At 47.1% G+C, this 26,120-nt stretch overlaps 1 protein-coding gene across 3 annotated transcripts in view; it reads right to left on the minus strand.

Moving 5' to 3' along the window:
• Window positions 1-26,120, minus strand: part of HPS4 (HPS4 biogenesis of lysosomal organelles complex 3 subunit 2) — a 431,024-nt gene that overhangs the window by 310,127 nt on the left and 94,777 nt on the right. For all 3 annotated transcript variants that reach the window (XM_085635656.1, XM_085635655.1, XM_085635658.1), the window contains exons 5-6: window positions 15,499-15,606; window positions 6,439-6,555 (exon numbers count right to left, since the gene is read on the minus strand). In XM_085635656.1, coding sequence (XP_085491782.1) covers window positions 6,439-6,555; window positions 15,499-15,606 — 225 coding nt within the window. The remainder of the gene's footprint in view (window positions 1-6,438; window positions 6,556-15,498; window positions 15,607-26,120) is intronic.

Raw genomic sequence — 26,120 nt, forward strand, 5'->3', positions numbered from 1 at the left:
GAGTGGTCGGTCTTATGATTTGGTGGTCAAATTGACTGCATTCCTTTTTTTTAATGTATTACATTATAATATTGATATATTTAAGTAGGGGTTTGTCTAGGAATGCACATAAAGCCCTTGTTAGAAGGCGACCTCAGAGGGGCCCGGAGGGGGCCCTGACTGCCCTGAGACCCACCCTCGAGGTATCGTAGCCGGGCACTGGCGGGAGACTCCTCAGGGGAGGAACCTCGTATCTAGGATCGCACACTCGGCACCACACGACAGAGAGACACCACACGAGGAGTTCTTAAGAGCAAATCTTTATCAGATCGGAGTGGTAGGATCTTTATGATCCGCAAGGCAAAATATATACAAGTAGAGCGCGGGCTCACAAAGTCTTGGAGGGGGGATAGGAGGTAGCGGGACAGTCTTTGGGGATATGGATCAAATGCAGGAGCGTACCCGGCGCACAGCTCACAATCCTCGAGTTGGGGGATACGCTTGTCGTCGTGGGGCCCGGCGGGACCAAGAGAGTCTATGGGAGCCGCGAGTCACTCAGCAGGGCTCGGATACAAATTCGGTGGTCTTACGATCTTCGAGGAGCCGCGAGTCACTCAGCAGGGCTCAAGCACAAGTTCGGAGGTCTTACGATCTTCAGGGAGCCACGAGTCACTCAGCAGGGCTCAAGCACAAGTTCGGAGGTCTTACGATCTTCAGGGAGCCGCGAGTCACTCAGCAGGGCTCAGGTGTTCCAAGGCGAATCTGCCGGACAGTCCCAGAGCACCCCTTGTTATAGGGCGACTCCTCTTTGATGTCCGGAGTCTGTGCAGGCAGGGGTCTTGTCACCTGGGGGTCGCTGGTTGGGGTTTCCTGCCATTGTCTTTTGATCCTTTCAGGGCCGGGTCGGGAGGAGTCCCAGACACCCAGCAGGCGTGGAGCCAGCCCTCGGGGAGGCCGGCAGGTCGATTGAAACCCACCGTCCCAGGGAAGCGCAGAGGTGTGATAGAAACTGCTCCTCCCTCTCTCCTCCCAAGGGGAGCGCAATGTCCTCCAGCCGGAGTGGCGCCTCTAGGCCAGGGTCGCGCTGGGGCCGGGCGGCCATCTTGGTGCATGAAGTGGGCACGCGGACCCGGTGTGGCCGAAGGGAGGAAGGCCATGGACGGGGAAGTCCGGGTTGGGTGCGTGTGAGTTCTGGTGGGAAGGATCGGCTAGGCCGTGGGTTTGGGGGCTGGTGTGAGGTGCAGGGTCAGGTCTAGCTATGTTACGAGGGCCGGGTCTAACAGCCCTATTCTCCTTTGTACAGTTGAAAATCTCAGATCCTATTATATAATCAACTCCCATACTTGCCCTTCTTGTTTTTTAGCTGCATGACTGTCTTCACTTCCCAAACTCCCCTTTCTTTATCTTCATGTCTACGGCTACACTAAGTTATCAACAGATCTTACCTCAGAGCACAATTCATTGTACCAGACTGCTCTCCTGTGCAGCTTAAAACAGTGGTTCTTTAACTGTGGTCCATGAAGAACTGGGGGTTTGGAAAGCCTACTCATGGGATCCACAACTGTTTAGAAAGTTAAATATGTACAAAATTATAAAGTGTTTGTAAATTAAAAAGCAAAATGTAACATTGAAAAATGTACAGCGTTTTGTAAATGTGAAGGAATTTTTAATTTGGAGGCTAAAAGTTAAGTTAGTATCATCAGATTTATTCATGGGAAAGGTGCAAGTGCATCAAACAGAATATACTATTAATGATGAGTGACCTCAGCTGAATTTAGAAACGCTCCAACATTTCCATTAAAAGTTTTATTTTTCTAATTGTTTTGTGAATTAAATATCATGTTTCATTATTAGTGTATATGGTTGATGGATGCTTGTTTCTGTATATTTTGTTGTAAAAATGCTTAGTCCAGGGTCTCCGACTTCAAGTAATGACCGAGCGGGGGGGTTTACCCAGATTCCTATTAAGTATTCAGTGGAGGTCCCCGGGCTCTTGTAATGATTTTTTTAAACTCTTTTTATTAGTATACATTTGCCACACTCCAGCAACAGTGGGAACATCCTGACATTACAGTTAGCTAGTTTACTTTTACAGTCACAGCTCATACATCATAGCAAAGGTTTATAGACATGTTCTTCCCCATTCTCCCAACCCCCCGCCCCCCCAAACCTTTTTGTCTGGATATTGCCGGTGGGCAGATCTGACCCCTGTTTGTATTCCAATTGTTCCAAATTTGTGTTGATATTTGAGGGCAGCCTCTGGTCTCATAGATGGTCTTCTCAGCTATCATCGACCAATCCATGTCCGTTTCCCATTCTGTCAGGATGAGTGGATGTCCTACTCCCCATTTTCGTGCTATATTTCATTTTACCATGGCAAAACCCAACGTCACCCATATTTGTTGCTTCCTATTAAGGTCTGATCATCTACATATATTTAGAAGACATAGTTGTGGTGTGTGCTGAAGTTCATTCCCGTGGACCAACTGTAATTGTCTTGCCATTGCTCGCCAGTATTTTTGAATAACGGGACAATCCCATATTATGTGATAAAATGTTCCCTCCTGCGTGCACCGTCTTTTACACCTAGAGACTACTTGTCTTTTGATTTTTGCCAGTGTGAAGCAGGAGAAGTATGATCTATGGAGGATTTTTAGTTGGATTAGTCTTAGTTTTGCGGTTATGGCCACGTCCTTCGGGGATGCCCAACGCTTCCTGCCAGTCTTCATCGTCCAGCATTCCTATGTTGTTTGGGGGTCTGGCGAGTTATTAAGCAGTTTATTGTACGTCAAGGAGATCCCTTTGCTAACTATGTAGTCGTATACGAGACTGTCCTCTAGTGGTGTTGACTCTGGTAAATCAGTACCCTGCTCTAGGAGCATGGATGATCTGGAGATATCTGTATGTCTCAGTCTGTAATCTCGTATTCCATTTGTAATTTAGCAAATGATTTCACTTTGCCCCTTACCCACAGGACACCCACCCTTGAGACGCTGATCATGTCCCATTTATCAAACCCGGGACATCGGCACAGCCGACCAAGGCTAAATGCATCCCATAGTGGCGTGGATTGAGTCAGTGTATTATGCCAAAGAGTCACAGTTTGGTGTGTAGTGCCGGTGAGTGTTTGTTGCAGTGGGTTTGTGTAGAGCACCTGGTTGTAGCCTCTAGGGCCCTTAAGTATTTTATCCATTTGGTATGCGGGATCAGTTTGTGAGACATATATCCATTGATTGTTTACTGCCAGCTGACTGGCCCAGTAATACTTACGGATACTAGGGAGAGCTATACCGCCATCATACCACCCCCTTACCAATTTGTGAATAGCTTTGCGCAGGGGTTTTCCGTTCCACAGTAGTGTACTGATCTCAGTTTTGATCTTGGCAAAGTAAGTGTCGGAGACCGGGTAGGGTGTGTTTTGTAAGACATATAGGAATCTTGGTAATTCCATCATTTTAAAGCGGGCTGCGCTTCCTAGTAGGGACAGCGGGGACGTTCTCCAGTGTGGGGTGTCTTTCTGTAGTCGTCTCGGGGGGCCTAGCAAATTCAAAGTGTAAAACAGAGCAGGATTACGAGTGATGCTGAGTCCAACATAGCGGAAGGTGTCTTCTGCCATTGTTACTGCACATCCAGGCGTTAGTTTGGGTTTTGGACCATAAAGGATGTAAAGTACCGATTTGGTTCTTGTAATGATTAAGCGGGGTCCTCAGAAGTCAAAAGGTTAAGAACCACTTGTTTAAAAGTAACCACAGCAAACTGCTTTTGACTAGAAAGAAAGCTAGTTGTGCAGGGCGTGCAGTAAGGCAGGCTCACACAGAAATCTTTAAATCTGCCATATCAAAAAAGCAAGCCATTTTCTTGGGTCTCCTCTGTGTTCATTGCAGTAGAAATGTAAGCCAACCATTTTCATTAGCATGATTACTATTCACACTATTACTGCTATTAGTACTTTTAGTATGTGCCTCCTGCCAACCCCATCACTCTGCACTAACGCACAGGTCAACCAAGGAAAATAAAATGGGAGGTATCCAAGAGTAAAATCTCAGGGATTATTCACTGTACCAGATGAAGGGATATCTCCTGGATAATGAAAAACTGCTGCACAAGAGAGGTGAGTGGCCGTAATCCTAGCTGATGGTGGGAAGAGCCTACCTCTGGTACAATCACTTATAGAAAAGCTGCAGTTTACAAATTCAATCAGGTCAAAAACACTGTCACAAAAAAATAAAAGTTCAGAGCTTGATTACTGTGGGATGTTAAATGTTCCCATGAATCCATTGCTACATCACTTGCAGATATGGCATTCCACATTACCTATTTGGATGACCCCCATGCTTATCTTTTTAGGGTTTATGCCCTGGAAGAGAGGAACTCTGGGAAGGAGCAGTCTGTAGGAAGGCTCTTTGCAACAGGGCCCATGGACAATGCAGAAGTTGGTGACTCAGGTGCTGGAGAAAACACTATGGTGGGAAGGACATTGGATTTGTGAGAGCCACCTTGATCTCTGAAATCAGTTCTCATAAGGGTGCTTATAGGGCTCTGAGATGAGCAGTGGCTGGGTTTTGATGAGCTATGCCCACCCATCAATTTGAGGATAGGAACTAGTTGCGTGTGTCTGGAAGAAAGGCTCTGGTAAAGTGGGGGATAACGCAAAGGCACAAGACCAAGGGAGAGGAGCTGTGTGTGAGAAGGAATCTGGGAAAGGTAGTGGAAAAAAGACAAGATGTCAAAATGTCATTAACCTTTTTTTTAAATAAGCAATGAATAAACACAGTCAACATCAAATTTCAGTGACATTGAAATGTACAACAATAGATAACCACTGCTTTTCTGAGTTTCTCAAAACACTGGAACACACTCACTATAATTTACAAAAACTAAAGACCAAAAACAAGCAACAAGAGGAATACCCTTGCATTGTTTCCAGCGCCGAGACGCCTACGGGCATTTGTTCGCGCTTTATAAATTGTATAAATAAATAAATAAATAACCTTCAAACCCACCAGCTTCTCCACTAGACTTTTTCTGTATTACTTTTGTTATTCAACTCAAAGTTTGCCCTTCAAAGAATGAGGATGGTGCATCGTGTCAATATGAAACTAGGTTAGTTGTTGTTGTCACTTCTGTGGTAGGTAGCTTGAGCATTTCTTCAACTGACCAAGTAATCCAAGAGATCAAAATACATTCCCCAGCCATACTTTCTTCAGATATCAGAGGAAAGAGTTTTAACACCCTGACCTCAATAATGTAATGTATATACACCAGCAGCCAAAAATAAATATTTTATTTTCACCTGGACCCTTTTTCAGGACCCATACCCCAGGTTGAGAAATCAATGATGGTTTAGTCAAATCAGTGTATCCTCTCTTATTGCCACTTTTCTGATAACCTTGGGCTATAAAATGTAGTTTTTTTGCAAAGAACTATATGACTGTGTGAACACTGTATATGTTGATTTTAACGAATTGTGTGCTCTTAACATACCTGCTTTAACAAACACAAATCCTATCCTACAAAAATTCCTTTTAGTAATAGCAAAGACAAAGTTTGATCTAAGTTGACAAAAGCCCTTCTACTTAAATAAGAACATACTACCAGAACTGCTCCACATGCAGGATGCACTTTTGTGCTGTCCCTGATCGAGCACTCCTGAGCACTGTTGCATTATTAATTCAGCTATGAAATATTAACGCTTCCCATTCAAGACAAGCAACAGTGGTCCTGAATTTACCCGAAAAATGCATAACACTCCTACTATTATGTTCAAGAAGCCTGCCACAAAAAATTGCAAAGGATTCTAGTTGTGACAAAAGGGAATTGATTCATGGTAGTAGATACTCCTAAAGAGACCAAGGGCAAGTCGCTTCCAGAGTAGGAAAATAATCAGTACGCTCACATACTTCATTGTGGTATAGATGAAGACGTTTCTTCATGGACAAAAAGGTTTTTCCTGACTGTGAAGCACAAATATTATTAAAAAGGGGATTTGCGCAATTTTGCCACGAGTGCTTGACCAGACTGCCCACCAAATGTGTGTTTTCACTAAGCTATTTATAGGGGACATCAGCATACCTAGGAAACTATGATTTCGATACATTTTCAACATTACTCTCTTAAGATAACGTAAATGTTAAAAATATGTAAAATGGTGTCATTCAAAGCCATAAGACCAAAACAAGTACATATACATAAATGATTTATGAATTGGGCTCCAGTCAGCATAAGGGCAGTTTCTTGCTATTTTAAATACAAAGAACCGTGCTCTTTTCTTTTGAAGAGGACAATTGAGCTCACCCCTTGACTGACACACACCAAGTATGCTTGCAGTGCAAATGGGTAAGATACTGATGACCAATAACAAACAATCTGCAAATGAACTGAATATCAAATAGTCAAAGTCAGCAACTGGTGTCCTACATTGGTCAGAGCAAATTAATATAATAAACATTTCTTGCTTACCTTTGATTTATCAAGAGTGTAAAGTGAATTAAATATCTTGTGCAAGTCACTATTATATTTCTGAATATGGTCTATGTACTTTTCCCACTCCTCATGGAGGAAATCCACAGGTTTTACCTGGAAAATAAAAAAAAAAAAAATCTCCATAGTAGGAAACCTCCTATTCAAAGCAGGTGTAAATGGCAAAGAAAACAAAATATTAGATTAGACACATTATTAGTAAAGATTTGTTTTCACCGGTGTTGTGAGAACACACATATAACTTCATACCTTCTCTATGACATGCCTCACACTGTTGATTAATAACTACAGACATTGGCAAGAAAGGAAAATCAATTTAAAAGGAAACAGTACCAGACTGAGATTTCAGTTCAGGCAAACAGATTTCTGAGCAAACCTAGGTCAAAAGGTGAGGCACTTAGAGAAAATCAATGAATAACGCCTTCTGAAAGCATGCAAAGTAGTTACCGATGACCTCTGGATGTACAGATCAGTGACGTTTATAATGATTTTAACCACATGAGGCATCTTTTGAAAAATGTATGCCTCTTCTACAAAATGCTTCTTCTGGTAATAACTAATCCACTTGGCATTGGTAGCACAAGAACAAGCACTACGGTGCCTCTTCTACCCTTTGGGATGAAAGTGAACTATAGGGTAAGAGATTTATTTAAATAAGGAAATACTTTTTGTAATAGTAGTTTTTTAAGTGGATCTGTGTGCTCCCAATCCATACCAGGGAAAGTATAAGATTCGAGAGTTTAACCTCAACTTAGAAAAAACCTCTTTCGAGGGGGGGAGGGAGGGTTTGGGGGGGGGGGGGGGGGCTAGGAAGCTAAGATGGCAGACGCGTTTTAAGGACTCTCTTGGACATCCTCGCAATCTGTCACCATCCTGTGCCAATTCCTCCCAAACTATGCCAATACCCCTGTAAAATATGCCACTGCGCTCCCGCCGGGACATCGGGATTCCGGGAGCATAATAAAGCAGGCCCAAACCATCGTCGAGGGTGGGAAAGCTGTAGCAGGTGAGCCATACAAGATAGTGGCCTGGGTGGCCCCAAAGCTCCAGTGCTTTTTCTACTGGCTCTGCCGGACAGATGCATACACAGGTTGACTCACCCTAGAGGAGCAATAGCTCTTGGTCTAGGACCCGAATAAAGTGTAGAAAGAGTTGAATTTACTTATTCACTTTCAACTCCCTGAGTGTTTCATAAACTTCCTAAAAACCAACATTTAATGCTAATAAAATCATTAGCAAGGTTAAATGAGAAACATTAAATGAGGGAACTTGGCTGAAAGGTTATCATGCAAGGGGGGAATTGGTGAAAAAGTGAAACTAAATAAAATAATCATCAAAGGATCAAACTGTGGAAAGAAAACTCAAGTCAGTATTATATTTATTTTAAAAGCCCTAACCGATGCAAACGTTTGCTGCTGTACAAACAGAACAAGAAACTGTTGGGTAATCCATCTCTAACTGTGCAATAACGTTTCTAGTAAAGGTCATGGTACACGTACCATACTGACTATTGCAAGTATGGTAAGTTTACTTATACATCATCCTTATTTCGAGTACCACCATTTCCCTGAATGAGCTTTATAGAAGTTTTTTAATGTCTTTTGGAGAATCTATGCACTGCAGGCTTTACAAACAGTATGGAGTTCCCTTTAGTACGCTCCACCTCTTGGACTCAGGCTACCTCAATGTTAACATGTTTACACTGGCATATTTTTGTGAATAGCACTGGTAGACTTAGCCGAGCATTAAAACATGAGAAACATGTTTTGGGAATATCAAGTTACTTGCATTATAATGCCACTTTACTAATCCTTTCATCAGATGACCTCACATCGTACTCTAGTGTGTCATCTTTCTCAATAACAGAATTGGGTTTGCCCCTGTGTTATTCAGTTTGTGGCACATGCATTGTGACCATACAATATTCCTAGCTTTGCCTCCATTATAATGAATATGCTACTTACCAGTAAGCATCTGTTCTTGGCATGTAGGGCTGCTGACATTCATATCTGTGCATAGATCGCCGCCTAGTGTTGGGTCCGGATGTTTGCACGTTGTTGTCCTGGAAGAGTCTTCGAAGTATCCTTGGATAGGTGACTCCTCCCCTGGACTACAGTGCGCATGGGCATCCTCTCCATCCTCAGATTGTTTTTCGCCATTGTGGCAGTGATGGACTAGATACAGAAAGTGATGACCATGCTTGCAGTAATTCTGAGAGCTGCAGCTGCGACAGGCGCCGGGGAGGAGGGATGGCGATATGAATGTCAGCAGCCCTACATGCCAAGAACAGATGCATACTGGTAAGTAGCATATTCAGTTCGAGGCATGTGGGCTGCTGAATTCATATCTGTGCATAGAATACATAGCAGTGCCCTCTATTAGCGGCGGCTACCCGTGCCAGCTGCAGCGGTCTGAAAAAGTGTCTTGAGGACAGCCTGTCCTACAGCTGCCTGCTGTTTTGACTGCACATCTACACAATAGTGTTTTGTAAATGTGTGTGTAGTGGACCATGTGGCTGCTCTGCATATATCATGCAGGGGAATATTTCCTAGGAAGGCCATGGAAGCCCCCAACTTACGTGTTGAGTGGGCTCGTGGTGGAATAGTTAATGTGCGTTTTGCCTTTTGATAACAGATTTGAATACACTTCACTATCCATCTGGCTATCCCTGCTTTGGAGATGGCGTTACCTTTGTGGTGTGGGGCAAAGGCAACGAACAGTTGTTTTGTCTTCCTGAATGGTTTAGTCCTGTCGATGTAGTACATGAGGGCCCTCCGTACATCTAGTGTATGTAGTGCCCTTTCTGCAACAGTTTGTGGGTTTTGGAAGAAAACGGGCAGTTCAATAGTCTGATTCATGTGGAACTGCGATATTACCTTGGGCATGAATTTGGGGTTGGTACGTAGTACGACCCTGTTGGCGTGAACCTGAATAAATGGCTCTTGAACGGTTAGTGCCTGGAGTTCACTAACTCTTCTTAGGGAAGTGATCGCTACTAGGAAGGCCACTTTCCAGGTAAGGAATTGAATCTCGCATGAGTGTAGAGGTTCAAAGGGTGGACCCATCAGGCGTGTGAGGACCAAGTTGAGGTTCCACATTGGAGCCGGTGGGTGACTAGGTGGAATGACTCGTTTGAGCCCTTCCAAGAATGCTTTGATGGCAGGCACTCTGAATAGAGAGAGGTGCTGCCTGGTTTGCAGATAGGCTGATATTGCGGTCAAATGGACACGTATAGAGGTGTACGCCAGATTGCATCGGTATAGGTGTAAGAGGTAACAGATGATGTTGTGGATGGATGCGTCCAGCGGGTTGATGTCATTATTACCGCAATAAATGACGAACCTTTTCCATTTGGCTGCATAGCAAGCCCTGGTAGTGGGTCTCCTGGCCTCCTTGATGATGTCCATACAGTCAGGTGGCAGGTTGAGATAGCCAAACTCTAGGACTTCAGGAGCCAGATCGCCAGGTTCAGCTGTTGCGGATCTGGGTGCTGAACCTCTCCATGGTTCTGCGTCAAATGCGCGGGTTTGATCCGCAGCCTTTGATGCGGCACCACGGAAAGTTCGAGGAAGGTGGTGTACCACGGCTGGCGTGCCCACGTGGGAGCAACTAGGACGAGTGTCAGGGAGTGTTGTCGTAGTTTGCGAGCCACCAGCGGTATCAGCGGCGCTGGGGGAAAAGCGTACGCAAATCTGCCGGACCAGTTCATCCATATCGCATTGCCCTGCGACTGCGGATGTGGGAATCTGGCGGCGAAGCTTTGGCATTTTGCGTTTTCGCTTGTCGCGAATAGGTCTATCTCTGGATGACCCCACCGCTGGAAGTACGGTTGGAGTACTGATGGGTGTAACTCCCACTCGTGCATCTGGTGGCTGTGTCTGCTGAGCAGATCCGCCATCTGGTTGTCCTTGCCAGGGAGGTGTTCCGCCATGAGGAACATGTTCCTCTGAATGGCCCACTTCCACATGCTCTGAGCCAGATGAGACAACTGTGGAGAGTGTGTTCCTCCCTGCTTCTGTATGTAGTACATGGCAGTCATGTTGTCCGTCCGGATCAACACGACTTTGTTGCACAGATGTACTTTGAATGCCTTCATGGCCAGGAAGATTGCCATCAGTTCCAGAAGGTTGATGTGCATTTTCTTCTGTTGTGTCGTCCATAGTCCCTGCACTGTGTAGTGGAGTACATGAGCTCCCCATCCCTGGAGAGACGCGTCCGCTGTCAGTACTATTTGCGGAACAGGCTCTTGGAACGGTCGGCCCTTGCAAAGGTTTTGTGGATTCCACCAATGCAGAGAGTTGTATGCCCGACCGCTCACCAACACTAGGTCTTTCAACTGTCCTTGAGCCTGATTCCACTGACGTGCTAGGCACTCCTGAAGTGGGCGCATATGTAACCTCGCGTGCGGGACTATGAAGATGCAGGAGGCCATCATGCCTATCAACTGCATAAACACTCGCGCTGGAAGCGAGTGATTGGGTTTGAACTTGGAGATCAGCAGTTGTATGCTGTTGATCCTCACTAAATTTGGCTGAGCTGTGGCCGCCAGAGTGTCTATAGTCGCACCTAGGTACTGTTGTACGTGTGCGGGCTGGAGATGGGACTTTGGGTAATTTAGTGAGAATCCCAGACTGTGAAGAAGGTGAATGGTGCGGGACATGTGGCTTGCACATTGCTGGGCTGACTTCGCTTGAACGAGCCAGTCGTCTAGGTAGGGGTAGACGTGTATATGCTGCCTCCGTAAATGTGCTGCCACCGTAGCTAGGCACTTCGTGAAAACCCTGGGCGCTGTTGTCACGCCGAAGGGAAGGACTTTGAACTGATAGTGCTGCCCCTGAACAGTGAACCTGAGGTATTTTTTGTGTGAGGGGTGGATGGGTATGTGAAAGTACGCATCCTTGAGGTCCAGTGAGGCTAGGAAGTCTCCCTGCTTGAGAAGCGGAAGGACTTGCTGTAGGGTGAGCATGTGAAAGTGCTCTGAAAGAATGTACTGGTTCAGGGGTCTCAGGTCTAATATAGGCCTGAGCGACCCGTCCTTCTTTGGAATTAAAAAGTAGAGGGAGTAAACCCCCGTACCCTGTTCGTGGATGGGGACGACCTCTATAGCGCCTTTTAGAAGCATACTTTGCACCTCTTGCTGTAAGAGCGTTAAGTGCTCTGAGGACATAGGACGGTTTCTTGGTGGTATTGTGGGTGGAGTGGAGGTTAACTCCAGACAGTAACCGTATTTTACAATATCTTTGACCCACCTGTCCGTGGTGATGGAGTTCCACGTGGACAGGAACCTTTGTAGTCTTCCCCCGACAGGTGTTATGTGGTCGGGAGGAAGGGAGAGGGCGTCACTGCTTGTTCTTGGGGGAGGACCTGGTGTTGCCGTAGCCACGTCCTCTGCCCTTTGTACTGGAGCCACGATATCCACCTCGGGTGTTTTTATCGTAGGTGGTCTGTGTATTGCCTTTGTTATACGTTTGTTGTGACCCCTGTCCTCTACCTGCCCCCTTGTTTCCGGGGCGACGAAAGGAGCCGCTCCGAAAGGACTGAGTTTGGAGGGCGCCCATGGACTTTGCAGTGTCCGTGTCCTTTTTTATCTTTTCGAGGGTGGTGTCAACCTCTGGGCCGAATAAATAGTCGGGGTTGACGGGCTGGTTCAGTATGTTGTTTTGTACCTCAGGCTTGAATCCTGAGATTCGTAGCCAGGCATGTCGTCGCAGCATGACGCTTGTGTTTATGGCCCTGGCAGCCGTGTCTGCAGCATCTAGTGCACATTTGATGGAAGCATTTGTGAGTAGCTGTCCCTCTCTGATAAGAATTTCTGCACCTTCTTTGAACTGGTCAGGGAGATGTTGGAGTAGTTGCTCCAATGTGTCATAGTGCGCTCTATCGTAGCGAGCGAGGAGCGCTTGAGTGTTGGCTATGCGCCATATGTTGGCAGCCTGGGCGGCAACTCGCTTGCCGGAGGTCTCTAGCACCTTGGACTCTTTGTCCGGGGGAGGAGCGTCACCTGTCGTTTGCGAGTGTGCCCTCTTGCGAGCATTCGCTACGACGATGGAGTCGAGTGGTAATTGTCCTTTGATGTAAGTAGGATCCCCAGGTGCTGATCTGTATTTTTTATCAATCCTGGGGTTTATCACTCGTGCCCTGGTGGGTTCCTTGAAAATGTCCTTAGCTGGTTTGAGGACCCCCTTCAGCATTGGCAGAGTTTTTACATGTCTTTCTGAGGATGCAAAAGTGTCCATTAGAAAGTCATCCTCGATGGTATCTGAGTGAAGCTGTACCCCATGGTTATTTGCAGCACGTTCAATAAGAGCGTTGAACGCCGCAGTATCCTCCGTGGGAGATGTTTTTGCCCCATAGAGTTGTGGGTCCTGTGTATCGAGAGGTGCACTGGGGTCTGCAGGGTCGCCCCAAGTTTGATCAGGGTCCTGCTGGTCATCAGGGTCTGTGTCTACATGGTAGGGTGCTTGGTCATCCATGTAGTCCTCCAATGCATCCGTGTCGGAGCGTGTGGGGGAGAACCGGTGTGGATCCTGGTAGGAGGAATGGAACGGTTCATAAAGGAGAGGTTCTGATTCCACAGGCAGCTTCCTTTTTAGTGGGATCCTGAAAGGGTCCAATGGCGGTTCCGAAGTTATTCTTCGGTCGTGGAGAATCATCCTGCCAGTGTCGGCGTCGATGACACGTGACGGAGACGTCTCGTCCGGTGGAACCGGAGTCTGGGTAACCCGTGTCCTGAGTTGGAACATCTTCGGGATTGTTGACGGAGGCAAGCCGAAGGTAATGTTGGCTGGCCCCGTAGAGGTTGCTGGAGCTCCGATCGGGCCGGAACCCGACGGGTCTTTGAGGGCCGCCGTGGTTTTGTTGCTTTGCGTCGCAGCAGGCCGCACTTGGGGCGTCTTTGAGGCTTTGGCACCGGGCAGGTTCGTAGAGCCGGGCGTGGATTTTTTCAGTGCCGGCGGGTCCTCGAGTCGAGGTGTGGAGATCACCGTCGACGTCCTCGATACGTGAGGCATCGGCGTCGTCGAGGGAGCGACGCGAGGCGAAGCAGGCGGTATTGCCCTCGGTGTCGTTGGCGTCGGTAGCCGAGTAGGTTTCTCGGTGCCGATGGCCTTTTTCCGTTTGTCGACTCCGATGTCGCCCGATTCCAGTTCGGCACCGAAGTCCCTCTTGGTGCGGTCGGTGCCGACGCGTTGCGCTGGCGTCGAAGGCGTGGAAGGCCTCGATCCGACCAGCGCCACTTTCAGTTTCGGTTTCGTATGAACCGGAGCAGCTTTCGGTTTCGGTTTTGTGGTAGGGAAACCAGCTGGCTTATGCAGCAATGGCTGCCGCTGAACGTCCGAGGGCGGGGCCGAAGAACTACGGGATGGGTCTCGGGTAAGGCCCGAAGGCGATCCCTCGACCGGAGCCAAAGGCTGTGGCGCTGGTGTTTCTTCTGTTTGAACAGGTAGGCCTTGTTCATCATTGGAGCTACTCTCTTCGGCCCCTAAGGCCTCCTCGTCGTCTCCTACCTCGGTGTCGTCTTCACCTCTGTGGAAGAGTGACTCGTCGCCCTCGTCCGATCCGGGGTCGTGTTCGGAAACGGGACTGGAGGGTATGACTTCTAATTCTTCGACGTCGGCCTCGTCGAAGATGTCTGTTGGGGCCGGTGCCGCGTGCCGCGCCTCGAGTCTCGCCGCTCTTCGGTTCCTTAGAGTCTTCTTGGAACGGAACCGGGCACAGGCCATGCATGTCGATTCGTCGTGGTCCGGCGAAAGGCATTTGTTGCACACCGGATGGACGTCGATGTGTGGGTACTTCGCATTGCATACCGGACACCTTTTGAATGGCGTCCTGGATTCCATCGTCGAAGTAGTCGATGGACAGGTAAATGCGAAAGAAGTCGGTGCTGAAAGTTAGTAAACTAACAAAATGCTATCGAAACCCGATCGATAAACAGTACCGACGCGAACTAAAGGCCTTTTGGCCTCGACCAAATATTTTCCTAACTTGAGCTAAGATAGCACATCCGAACCCAATGGCGGAAAAAAACAATCTGAGGATGGAGAGGATGCCCATGCGCACTGTAGTCCAGGGGAGGAGTCACCTATCCAAGGATACTTCGAAGACTCTTCCAGGACAACAACGTGCAAACATCCGGACCCAACACTAGGCGGCGATCTATGCACAGATATGAATTCAGCAGCCCACATGCCTCGAACATTGACTGTACATGACAATTTGTTCTACTTATTACTGGACATGTTTTCAAAGGTGTGTGCACTATAAGGCTCTCACAGCATTTCACCATTATTGTTTGTATTTGGCATGTACACACACAGGGTGCTTTTCCTTTGAAAGAAATATAGGTTACTATGTATGTTTATCTTGCAGAATGATGATGAGAGCACGTAGCTACTTCTAACCATCCTCATCATAAATCAGGCCGTATGCGTTGAAACGTCAACAATCCTTTTTATCTGACAGATGATATAACAGAACTGGATATTTGTACCAAAGTAAATGCCATTGCAGAAAGAAACCTGTGGGTGTTGTATTGTATCCTATATTCTTAGCACCTCACTTTTTTCCTGCACTGGTCACTGCACCTTTTTTGCACTGGTTATCTTTTTGTACTGTAACCATCACCATTCCTATTGCCTCGAACACCGCTTGTATTGTAGGAACGTAAAAAACAAATACAATTAGATTTTCCTACTTACCTTTGCAGAGCTTTTACCCTTACATGAAGTGATATGCTTACTGTTGTTCCTTCACAGTAACTAACTGACCAAAATATATATAATATCTGAATGATTATCATAGAAACATTGCCTTCTACCTCTGCATATGACAACATCTGCCACATACTCATTGGAAAGAGTGGAAGGGTATAAATGCATGTTTGCATCCCCATTTAAAGGGGAGTGTTTGTGTAAATGACAGAGAAAGAGAAAGGGATCGCGATAGCAGATATTACTTGGAGATTATGTAATACATATTACCTGCTAAACTGAAGACATTTATCTGAAGAAATGGTAAACGACTCACTCTACAATTAATTACCTTGTAAGCATGCCAGACTGGGCCATTATAGAAACAGAACATTCCAATCAATTGATTCAGGAACTGCTTGCAGCTCTCATCTGAAATGTCTACTGTACACCCGAGAACCTTCAAAAGAACAAGAAGAATACTTTGAAATACAGGTGGGCGAGTATTAAATACAACCGTTACATCTATTTTTTTTAAAACACAAAACAAGTAAAACATAGATATGTCAGAACAACAGCCAACTTAAGGTGGTGACTTTTTCTTGAACATTAATACAGCAGTCTTCCACATTGGTAACTTGAGCCTTGACTTTGTAGTATCCAAACATTGGGCGACAGAGGGTTGTTTTAGCAGTATCATCTCTTCCAATGTTTTGCCCTAGCAGCCACCAGGGCAGTGATGCTCAAGATGGTGAAAGGAGAGTAAGAAAAAGTCCTTATGCTTAAGGACCTTGTTCTTCCTTCAAATCATGATAACTGGTTTTAGAGTGTTCACAGAGACCCAACACAACGTGAAAGGACACAATTTTACGTATTAGGTGTAGGACCCCAGCCTCGAGTGCAAGATCAAGATAGCCGCATTGGAGAAAAAACTTGAGTGGGAAAGGGAAAATTAGTCAAATCAAGGTACACAATATATCCATATACAATGGCCAACATAAGACCTGTAAGCGGATTTCTATTTTCCTTACTGCATGTTTCCACAGAAGGTTACCATTGATTTCACTGCAATTGATTTAATAAATCTGTAATGTTTGGAGCTTGAAAGAAAATGTGTTTGAGAATAGATTTCTAATCTTGTACCACCAGTTGTGGAATATTTACTAATTAAAACATATCTTGAATGTTCTAAGTGGATATATATATACACAGAATAGTTGTACAGTGAAGCTAGTTGTAGAAAACAGAGAAATATACCCTTCTAATGGAAAGATTTACAAATCCCTGTGGGAGACTAGTAGAAACCATTCTTGACAGGCTGCGTGCCCTGCAACAAGTTCGCAGATACCACGTGCCACTAAAGATCTGGGAAAGACAAGCCAAGACAACATTCGAGCACAACAGAGAACCCAGCTTTTACTACTCTGGTTTCTCAGCACCTACTGTAGGAAGCTAGTCTTCAACCTGGCCTCCAATACCATGACAATGCAGGGAATATTAAGCTCAAAAGCTGCAGCCAGGTGCTTGAAAAAGGAGAGAGAGAGATGGAGAAAGAGAGAGAGAGAAGGAGAGAGAGAGAGAGGGAGAGAGAGAGAGAGAGAGAAGGAGAGAGAGAGAAGGAGAGAGAGAGAGAGAGAAGGAGAGGGAGAGAGAGAGAAGGAGAGAGAGAGAGAGAAGGAGAGAGAGAGAGAGAGAGAGAGAGGGAGAGAGAGAGAAGGAGAGAGAGAGAGAGAGAGAGAGAGAGAGAGAGAGAGAGAGAGAGAGAGAGAGAGAGAGAGAGAGAGAGAGAGAGAGAGAGAGAAGGAGAGAGAGAGAGAGAGAGAGAGAGAGAGAGAGAGAGAGAGAGAGAGAGGGAGAGAGAGAGAAGGAGAGAGAGAGAGAGAGAGAGAGAGAGAGAGAAGGAGAGAAGGAGAGAAGGAGAGAGAGAAGGAGAGAGAGAGAAGGAGAGAGAGAGAGAGAGAGAGAGAGAGGAGAGAGAGAGAGAGAGAGAGAGAGAGAGAGAGAGAGAGGGGAGAGAAAGAGAGAGAGAAGGAGAGAGAGAAGGAGAGAGAGAGAAGGAGAGAGAGAGAAGGAGAGAGAGAGAAGGAGAGAGAGAGAAGGAGAGAGAGAGAAGGAGAGAGAGAGAGAGAAGGAGAGAGAGAGAGAGAAGGAGAGAGAGAGAGAGAAGGAGAGAGAGAGAGAGAAGGAGAGAGAGAGAGAGAGAGAAGGAGAGAGAGAGAGAGAGAGAGAGAGAGAGAGAGAGAGAGAGAGAGAGAGAGAGAGAGAGAGAGAGAGAGAGAGAGAGAGAGAGAGAGAGAGAGAGAGAGAGAGAGAGAGAGAGAGGAGAGACTTGCTTTTGAGGCAGTGACATCAGTGGAGGAAAGTACGACCTCCTCGACATTGTTGTACCACTGAATTTGTCAAAGTAGTGCAAGACAGGAACTGAAGAAATGCAGGACACAGTATGCCCCCTGAAGATGTAGTAACTAGATTTTGAGATCTCACCTTTAAAGCCTCATCCGGGCACATAAAGACATTTACTTTATTTAATGAGTGGAACAGTCACCACAGCCATAACCTTTGACAAGCACTATAGTGGTGGAGTGGGAAAGTGGATTGCCTCGGACTACAAACGTAGAAAAATGCTGATGCCTCCATGGACAGTAGATGATGAATGTACGAGTCACAGAGACCTAGGGAAAACATCCAGCCATGCTTTCAGAGAGTCAATAGATTCTTGCTACTGAAGCCCATCTTGCATTTTTCTTTCGGTAAAAACGTGTAAGTGGGTGGAGCAAAATAAAGGTCAGACCTGCCAGTTTCTTGTGAACCAGCAAATTCCTTAAGGACTAGCCCATTACTGTCATTTTGATACAACTAACTATTAATCAGTCTCGTGTTCAGATGCTCAATGGCCTCTTAAATCAAAAGATTGTCAAGGAGAAGAAAATGGGATTGGTGGTGAAGGATTCAGGAGGTTTAAAGGGTAATTCTGAGGAATGAAATACCTATATACACAGTATAAATCAGCGGTCTGAATCGTCCAAGAGCAGCTGCTTATCCTCAGCCAAGAACTCTGAAATCTTTATCACAGATGCCTGATACAGAAATTGCTTCATTAGGTGGTGACAGAAGACACACAATTGATGGACGGAAGGCAGAACAAATCAAAACATTCACCCCCAGTCAAAAGATCTGGGTTAAATCCATCATTCTTTTGCTCACCATGCCACCCCAGTTTAGACCACGTTAGTCATTAGGTGGTGACAACTCACAGTAGCACAATATTTCCAGATCTCCTGCCAGTCACCCGAAATCCAGCCACAATAGCCCCATAAATTATCTGCCTGGCCTTGCGAGAATCCCCCTAGTGCACTACTGTATAGGGGTATCAGACAAAGAAAGATGGAGTCGGATAGCTCGGTGCAGGCCCTACTCGCCCCACCAATGCCCAAGATGGTGAACAGTTGAAACTCGCTGCAAGAAAGGGCCTGTACAATGACTTGCCTCCTGGAGTCCTGAGAGACTTGAATAGGAGCCCCCTCAGGATGGCACTAGGAGGAGGCAGCCACAGGCTCCAGTAGATGGTTCAGGCAAAACCTGTGCCAGAAGGACTGGCCAGGGGTTATGAGGCCTGCCATCTGGCTTAGTCCTGGTTAGTGCAGAGGTCATCATGTGAAATGAAGGTAAAGATCTAGCCAGGGCACAAAGCAATTAGGTATCAGCTTGGGGCTGCTAACTGCCATCAATAGCTGAGTGGATGTCTGGCCTTCCTCTCCTGCCGAGAAACTGGGTCACCCTCCAACAAGCAACAATGGGGCCCTGTAGCACACTGAAGAGAATACACCAGGAGTTCCCTAGGAGGAAGAAAGTCTTTACGCAGGTGTTACGCCCACAGGCAGAGTAGGCATTGGACTGATGATTTCCTAGGCCAACCCATGGCCTTTCATGTAGCTCCATAAGTGCTGAAAAATCCAGGCATATTCCGATGCTGAGCCTTGTCACGGAGTGGCTGGACTCTTTCTGCTCTTCGCGACTCTAAATTGATTATTTATTGGCAGAGCAAGGTGGAATTACTCCCTCTGTGAGGCTGCAGGGCAGACACAAGAGCAACTAAGTGGACTTGGATCTGCACATGTGAAAACTGAGAGTACATAATAGGTCGCGTTTTGGCATACAGTGCAACCAAGTTGTGCTGCTCTAGTAGTGGGTGAGGATATTTTATTGACACCCTTTGGAGGCCGCAAGTCAACTAAACACAAGAAGGACATGCTTAAGGTACCTATGCACCCAGGGACAACTAGAGCCCTCAACCTTGCTAAATGGATAGAGACAACCAGAGGAAGGCATAGGACATTGTTAAACAGACTGAGACCTTAGGTACAGCCAAGCCCAGCTTCCCTGAAAAAATAGTTCCTGGACCTGACAGAGTGGGTTTTATTGAACATAGTGCAGGGGATTCAGCAGGGCGTTTCAGGCATAACAACATGTGCATGGTGGGCCCAGTTGAGTCCCGGCTAGAGATATGGTGCAGTTTCTGAAATCCAGGCTGATATCGAAGATCGAACTAGGGTCTCAGTGTGGCGTCACCCTCCTGGATCACCCCGTAGACCACTGGTGGCGAGACTAATCCACCACAGTGTTAGGGACGCCATGTTCAGGCCATCCACTACAGGGGCCCTCTTATGTTGGAAAATAGCAGTCTCCTTTTTCCCAAGCTGTATGTCCGCAGTTGACCAGCAATTGGCATCCTTCATAGCAGTCAAGGGACGGCTATGTGAGACAGCTATATGCTCTATGCTACTGTTGCCTGCAAAACTGAAGGTGATTGTGGATGACAAGACAGGTTTCTTCACCGATCCCAAGGAGGTATGGAAATAACTAAATCACTATGGGGTGGGAAAAGTTGGCCCCCAACAGCAACCATCCTCTGAAGTGCCATTGGAGAAGAAAGTCGAAGGAACATGAAGCGACCATCCTGGCGAACTGAGATAGTGGCAGTGGAGGAGGTTATCGGGTCTCAACAAAAACGGGATTACTCTGGAACAGTCTCCCAGCAGCAGGGCCCCCAAGGCTCTGAGCTCTCTGCATTAAGATTGGTAGATGCTATAGCTGACCCTGATTACTGCAGAAATTTGTTAAATATGCCCATGCCAACACCTCCTACCGATAATGATATACACTTCAAGGAAGATGGTGGCCAGTGGGAAGTGTACAAGCTGATCTACCATCTAGATTCTGCTCTTTATCCGAGCGGTGAGGTTTGCGTTTTATAGACTTTGTTTAGAAATATGGAGTACAATTTCTATTCAGTCTTAGAGATGGGAGTTGTGGGACGTTCATGATGGGTCACAATATGCCTGTATTTGGTTTGTGGGACGGGTGCCCCCAGACTAGGCTTCTACTGGGGGCGTACTCCTGGACAGATCCTGGGGGTAGACAGTGCTACAATGGCTTCTCGTCCTTGGGTGTTGAGCCATGTCACAAAAAATTATGAGTAGGTGAAGTGGCCTAGCTTTACCATAGAGTGGGAAACCTTAAATATTGTGGTCAGCGAACATAGTTTTAGGGCAGTAGCCAGGTCAGGAAAACCTTTGTGCAGGAACTAAACAAAGTGTATAACATGCTACATGATGCCACAAAAAGTGGCCTGAGGACTCCTGCAAGGAACTCCTTTTGATGGCCTGTGGAGAAGATGCCACGTTGCAAGAAAGAAAGCAGTGCCTTAACCACACAGAGTACTTGGCAAGTACCCTTAATAAGGCAAACTGTCTCATAGCAAAGTTAAATCAAACCCAAGGTACATTGCACACTGGTGACTCAGGAATAGACATTGTGCTACAGTACACAAAAAAACTGTGCCAAAACAGCCTTCCTAGACTACTGCTTTGACCAATACACAGAAAGAGATACAGTGCCTGATGAAATAATTGACTCTGTCACAGATAGAGAAACTCTATCACAAACTTCCAGAACAAGGTTATGAATCTTTAAAAACAACCCTATAAAGGAAAATTAAGTTAAGGAATCCATGAGAAGCATGACCAGAGGTAAAATACTGGGACCCAAGGTCTGCCCATAGCATTGTGAATCATGTATGCTACTAGGCTGGTGCCATGTCCTGTTTTAATGCACTCAACTGCGTTAGAATTGGGTAACATCCTCAGAATTACTAGGAGGGCAGTGATGAACAAGTTACTTACCTTTGGGAAAACTCTTTCTGGTAGACACCAACTGCAGATTCCTCACCTTTTGGTTATTTCCCCAAGAGTGGATCTGGAAACTTTTGAGCAGTAATTCAGCACACCAGTAGGTGGCACCATTCAGTTCTGCACGGACGCTATTCCGCGGTGGAAATAACACATGGAGCCAATACAACTGCCACCCCAGCCCTCTGACATCTGTTATTTTCGAGGCAGTCCACACACCCAGACTAGAGCCCAAACAGCAAACTGGCATCGACAAGTGGATTCCTAGAGGATCTTTTTAGTGGCAGGGTCGAATTCACGGAACAGGGAGGATTAGTGTGGAATCTATGGTTAGGTAGTCTCTTTACTAGAAAGTGTTACCAAAGGTTAAGTAGCTTGTTCTGATAGAGACTTCTAACTGCAGATTCCACATCTTCTGAGCAGATACCAAAGAGGTACCTTTTCGGAGTCTATGAATCGTCTCAAACAATAAAGTCCGGTAGTACCAAGCAGATGAAATGCGGCTTTTGGCGAACCTGGGTGTCCAAACAGCAATGTTTTGTGACCATGTAGAGGGATGTTCTAGTAGCCACCTGCCAAATGTCCAGGACAGGAACTCCACATGCCAATGCAGTGGCAGCAGCCTTGGCTCTGGTGGAATGAGCCAGTAATCCTTCTGGGGTTGCTTTATGGCCAACCCATAACAGTTCTTTATGTAGAGAACAATCCTGTGAGAGATGATCCTTTTTTACAGGCTGTTCCCTTCTTTGCTCCTGCGAACCCCACACAAATCTGATCATCCACTAGGTGTTCTCTAGTACGATCAATGTAAAAGCTCAGCACTCTCTTGAGGTCTGGGCGAAAGTCTGTGTGACACACTACTACCCTCTTCCCTTTCTATCCTCGGATAATGCAAAAGAGAACTACCCCCCTTACCTGTTTCCTTATTCTCTCCTCTGTTCACAGAATGTGATGCTGAAGAACAGGGACTATCCCTTTAAGGGAAACACGCTTGGAGAGTCTTTCCTGGATCACGTGACTTGGTCAGATGACCTGGTCATGTACAAAGCGGAAGACAGAGCGCCAAGTTGGCGTTTGTATGGAGGAACCAGATCGTGGAAGGAGCCGTGGGGACAACAGGAGAGCATCCAGACCTTCTTCGTGTGCCCGGGACTCCAGGAACTGGCAGGAAGCGACTCCAGAGAGGAGACGAGGTTGCCTCAAGAGCACCAGGACACCGTCCGTGCAGACTACCCCAAACGAGAGCCGGACCTTCTCCGGTACCACGCCGAGGCCAGCCACGTCCCTGGAGGGGCGTGGCTCCACAAGATACGCGGGAGGTTGGAAGCCGTCTGGGGAAAGGGGACTATAGCCAATAAAGACTGGGCGGGTAGAGGGAGCTGGGTTTCCTGCCCAGCTCACGCTGGGTTTCATGCTTCTGCGTTGTGGCTCTTACGCGCTGTACCTCCAGTCCTTAGTGCTGTGTTTTGGCACTTAGAGCACTTAGAGCACACTGGTGGCGGTAGTAGGTGGCATCTCCCTTCACTCCCTGTCCCTTAGCACACTACTGTATAGCATGAATCCATCCCTTACGGGGCACATTTCTTTGTTTTATTTATGGGTAACCGTCTGACCTCCTATTGAGTCTTCGCCTGACAAGCCCAAGAAGAAGAGAAAAGGATTAAAACACCACAAGAACCCCCCTCTGACGGAAGAGAGGAAGAAGACGGTGCCTGCCCATATATATGACCCAGAGAGACCAATTTCTTTAGCCATTTGTTATGTTCTGATTGGACAAACTATCCTGACATCCTTTATTGATTTAATAAATCCCGCATCAAATTATTCCAGAGTCCTTCCTTGCTTTTCCATCACGCCACACTTGGTGTCAGAAGTAGGATCTGGTTACACCTCCACTAACAACTACCGTCATGGAGAATCTGATCCAGCAGTTGATACGCGGCCAGGAGAAGCTGGAGTGGGATGTAGAGAAGCAAATGTCCTCTGCCCAGGCTGACTGAGAAATGTTTAAGGATACCATGAGAAACCAGGCAGAAAATATGCAAAAGGTCGCAGATGATCGTTACAGTTGTCCGCTCACTTGCAAACCCGTGCTGGGACGGGCCCCAACGTGTCCCTACAGAAATACCAGCCCGGTGAAGACCCCGATGCAGTCCTATTAAACTTTGAGAGGGCAGCCAGAGCGTCAGGGTGGCCTGAAGCCAAATGGTCTTTTTTCTGGCCCCTCTTCTTACGGGTGAAGCACAGGCTGCCTATCAGGTGGCCAATGCTAATGGGGACACTCCATACAACGAGATAAGGGGTATAATTCTCGACCATTTAGGACTTGATGCGGAGGCCTACTGGGTGCGGTTTAGGAGAGAATGGGGAACACCCATGGACAACCCGAAGACCCTGTTCTTCAAGCTGAAGACTGCAGCAGATAAATGGTTGAAACCCCAAACCAGCACCAAAGAAGAGATCATGTCTGATCTATCTAGAACAATTTGTGGAAGCCTTACCCTTCCCCATCCAATGGTGGCTTAAACAGCATACACACCCGACTGTCGAACAGGCTGCAGAAATGGCCACGTCTTTTTTACAGGGCCCAAACCTGTGCCTTACCTTGGGATTCCGAGAAAACCACACGCCCCTCAGGACCCCCTGTGAGAACTGAAAAAAAAAAACAGAGACCTGTCTCAGAACACATGAAAACCAGTCCCTATCGCCTTGAGCCAAGGGTCCTCAGTGTTTTGAGTGTGGTGAATGGGGCCATATTGCCAGGACTTGCCCACGCAAAAGAACACAGGACGAGCCTATGGACATAAGTTGTATACCCCGTTCTATCCTCTATACCGAAGAAATGGGACCCAGCTTTTATGTACGTGTGCTTGTGGAGGGCACAACCGTAAGAGCTTTATTGGATTCAGGCTGTCGCCAGTCTGTTATACTTCAGTCTCTGATAAGTCCATTATCCGTCCCAACTAAAGACACAGTACCTATCAGATGTGTTCATGGGGACATCCGTGTTATCCTCTGGTCCAGCTCCCTATTTCTCTACCTGATGGGCAGGTCCTACAAGCCAAACTAGGGGTATTGCCCTCTCTTCCTGAACAAATGATTCTAGGACAGGACAACCCAGCCTTCTTGACCTTGTTGAGGGACAAAGTACAAACCGTGAAACCCCAAGGCACAGTTTGTCCGTCCCTGCTCACCCAAGCCCCCTGGCTCTCAAACAGAAGTTTTAAGTTCAGCCAACATCACGATCCTACCCTTCAGGCCGCATGGTGGTATGTCCGACAGACCGAAAACATGCCAAACCCTAAATGTCCTTTTTTCCTGATTAAAACAAACTTCTATACAGGGTTGGTAACACTGGGGATTCCCCGCAACTAGTAGTTCCCCAGGTTTTTCGAGAATAGGTCTTGTTTTACGCACACTCACATCTACTGGCAGGAAACAGAGGGGCCCACAAGACTACCCAAATGTTGCTGCAGCACTTCTATTGGCCTGGTATCTTCTCACACGTCACTAAGTTTTGTCATGAGTGTGAGATGTGCCAAAAGAAAAACCCCTATAGGCCCCCAGCTGTTCCCTTACAACCGCTTCCGGTTGTCGGTCAACCATTCAAAAGAGTAGGCATGGATCTCATAGGGCCCTTGCCCCAAACCAAGAAGGGAAATCTCTATGCCTTAGTCATTGAGGATTATGCCACCCGGTATGCCGAGGCTTTCACTTTGCGTGAACCCACTACTCTAAACATCAGTAACAAACTACTGGAACTGTTCTCCCAAGTTGGTTTCCCCCGTGAAATCCTCACGGATCAAAGAACCCCCTTTGTTTCAAAGTTAATGGCACAGATCTGCAAATCCCTGGCCATATACCACATCAAAACATCAGTTTACGGGGGAGGAGCCTAGCGCGCAACCAAGATGGACGCGTAGGCACAGGGCTCCCGGGACCCTCGCGGCCTCCCACGTCTATCCTGGCTATAATCCTGTTATTCTGAAGGAATATTACTGGTGAACCGAAGCGGAGGTGATTCCCGTTTTCGGGACTTAAGTCGGTCTTTGGGAACTCGATTTATCCTGTACTCCAGAAAGAGGCCTGCTCCGTGGGGCCACCCCGGACTTGGGTTGGCACTGTCCCCGAGCTCCAATCGAACAACAACGGCACTAGGGTCTTGGGCAGGCATCCCCCCCCTGGTTTCACTTTCGTTTTTGACTTTCCTCTACGAGTCTGGTGGCGGGCGCTCGCAGTCGCTCGGCATTGGGACCGAGCTGTAGCGGTCGAGTGGCGTTGACAAGGGGGCTGTCCATCAGTCAGGTGGACTCCCCAGGGTGATTGCTGCGTCTGACAGGTATACTGGATCTGCCCTCCCTGCTGAGTGATGACAACCCGGCTGGACGGCGACAAGCACAAGTCTAGAGCTCCCCGGAGGGGTAGCTACGTGCAAGCGAACAACATGGACCGCTATGCCCAGCAGAGGGGATCTCCCGGATCGAGTGGACTTTCAGATGCAGCCAAGGAGGGCCTGTCACCCTCGACGGAATTGACACTACAAGACGTCATGGGTGCCATCGACGCCATGAAGGCCTCGGTTGGCCAGCAATTCGACTCGCTGGCCCACAAGCTGGACACCGTGTTGATCGATATCAACTTACTTAAGGCTGATCTGTCGAAAACTAGTGAGAAGGTCAAATCACTCGATCTTACGTCATCTGGCCTCAAGACGGATGTCTCGGAACTGCAGACGGAGATCCGTAGTTTGCGGGCCCTCAGCGACCTCTCTGCCAAGAGACTGGAG

This window comes from Triturus cristatus, chromosome 11, assembly GCF_964204655.1.
Source record: "Triturus cristatus chromosome 11, aTriCri1.1, whole genome shotgun sequence".
Lineage (NCBI taxonomy): Eukaryota > Metazoa > Chordata > Amphibia > Caudata > Salamandridae > Triturus > Triturus cristatus.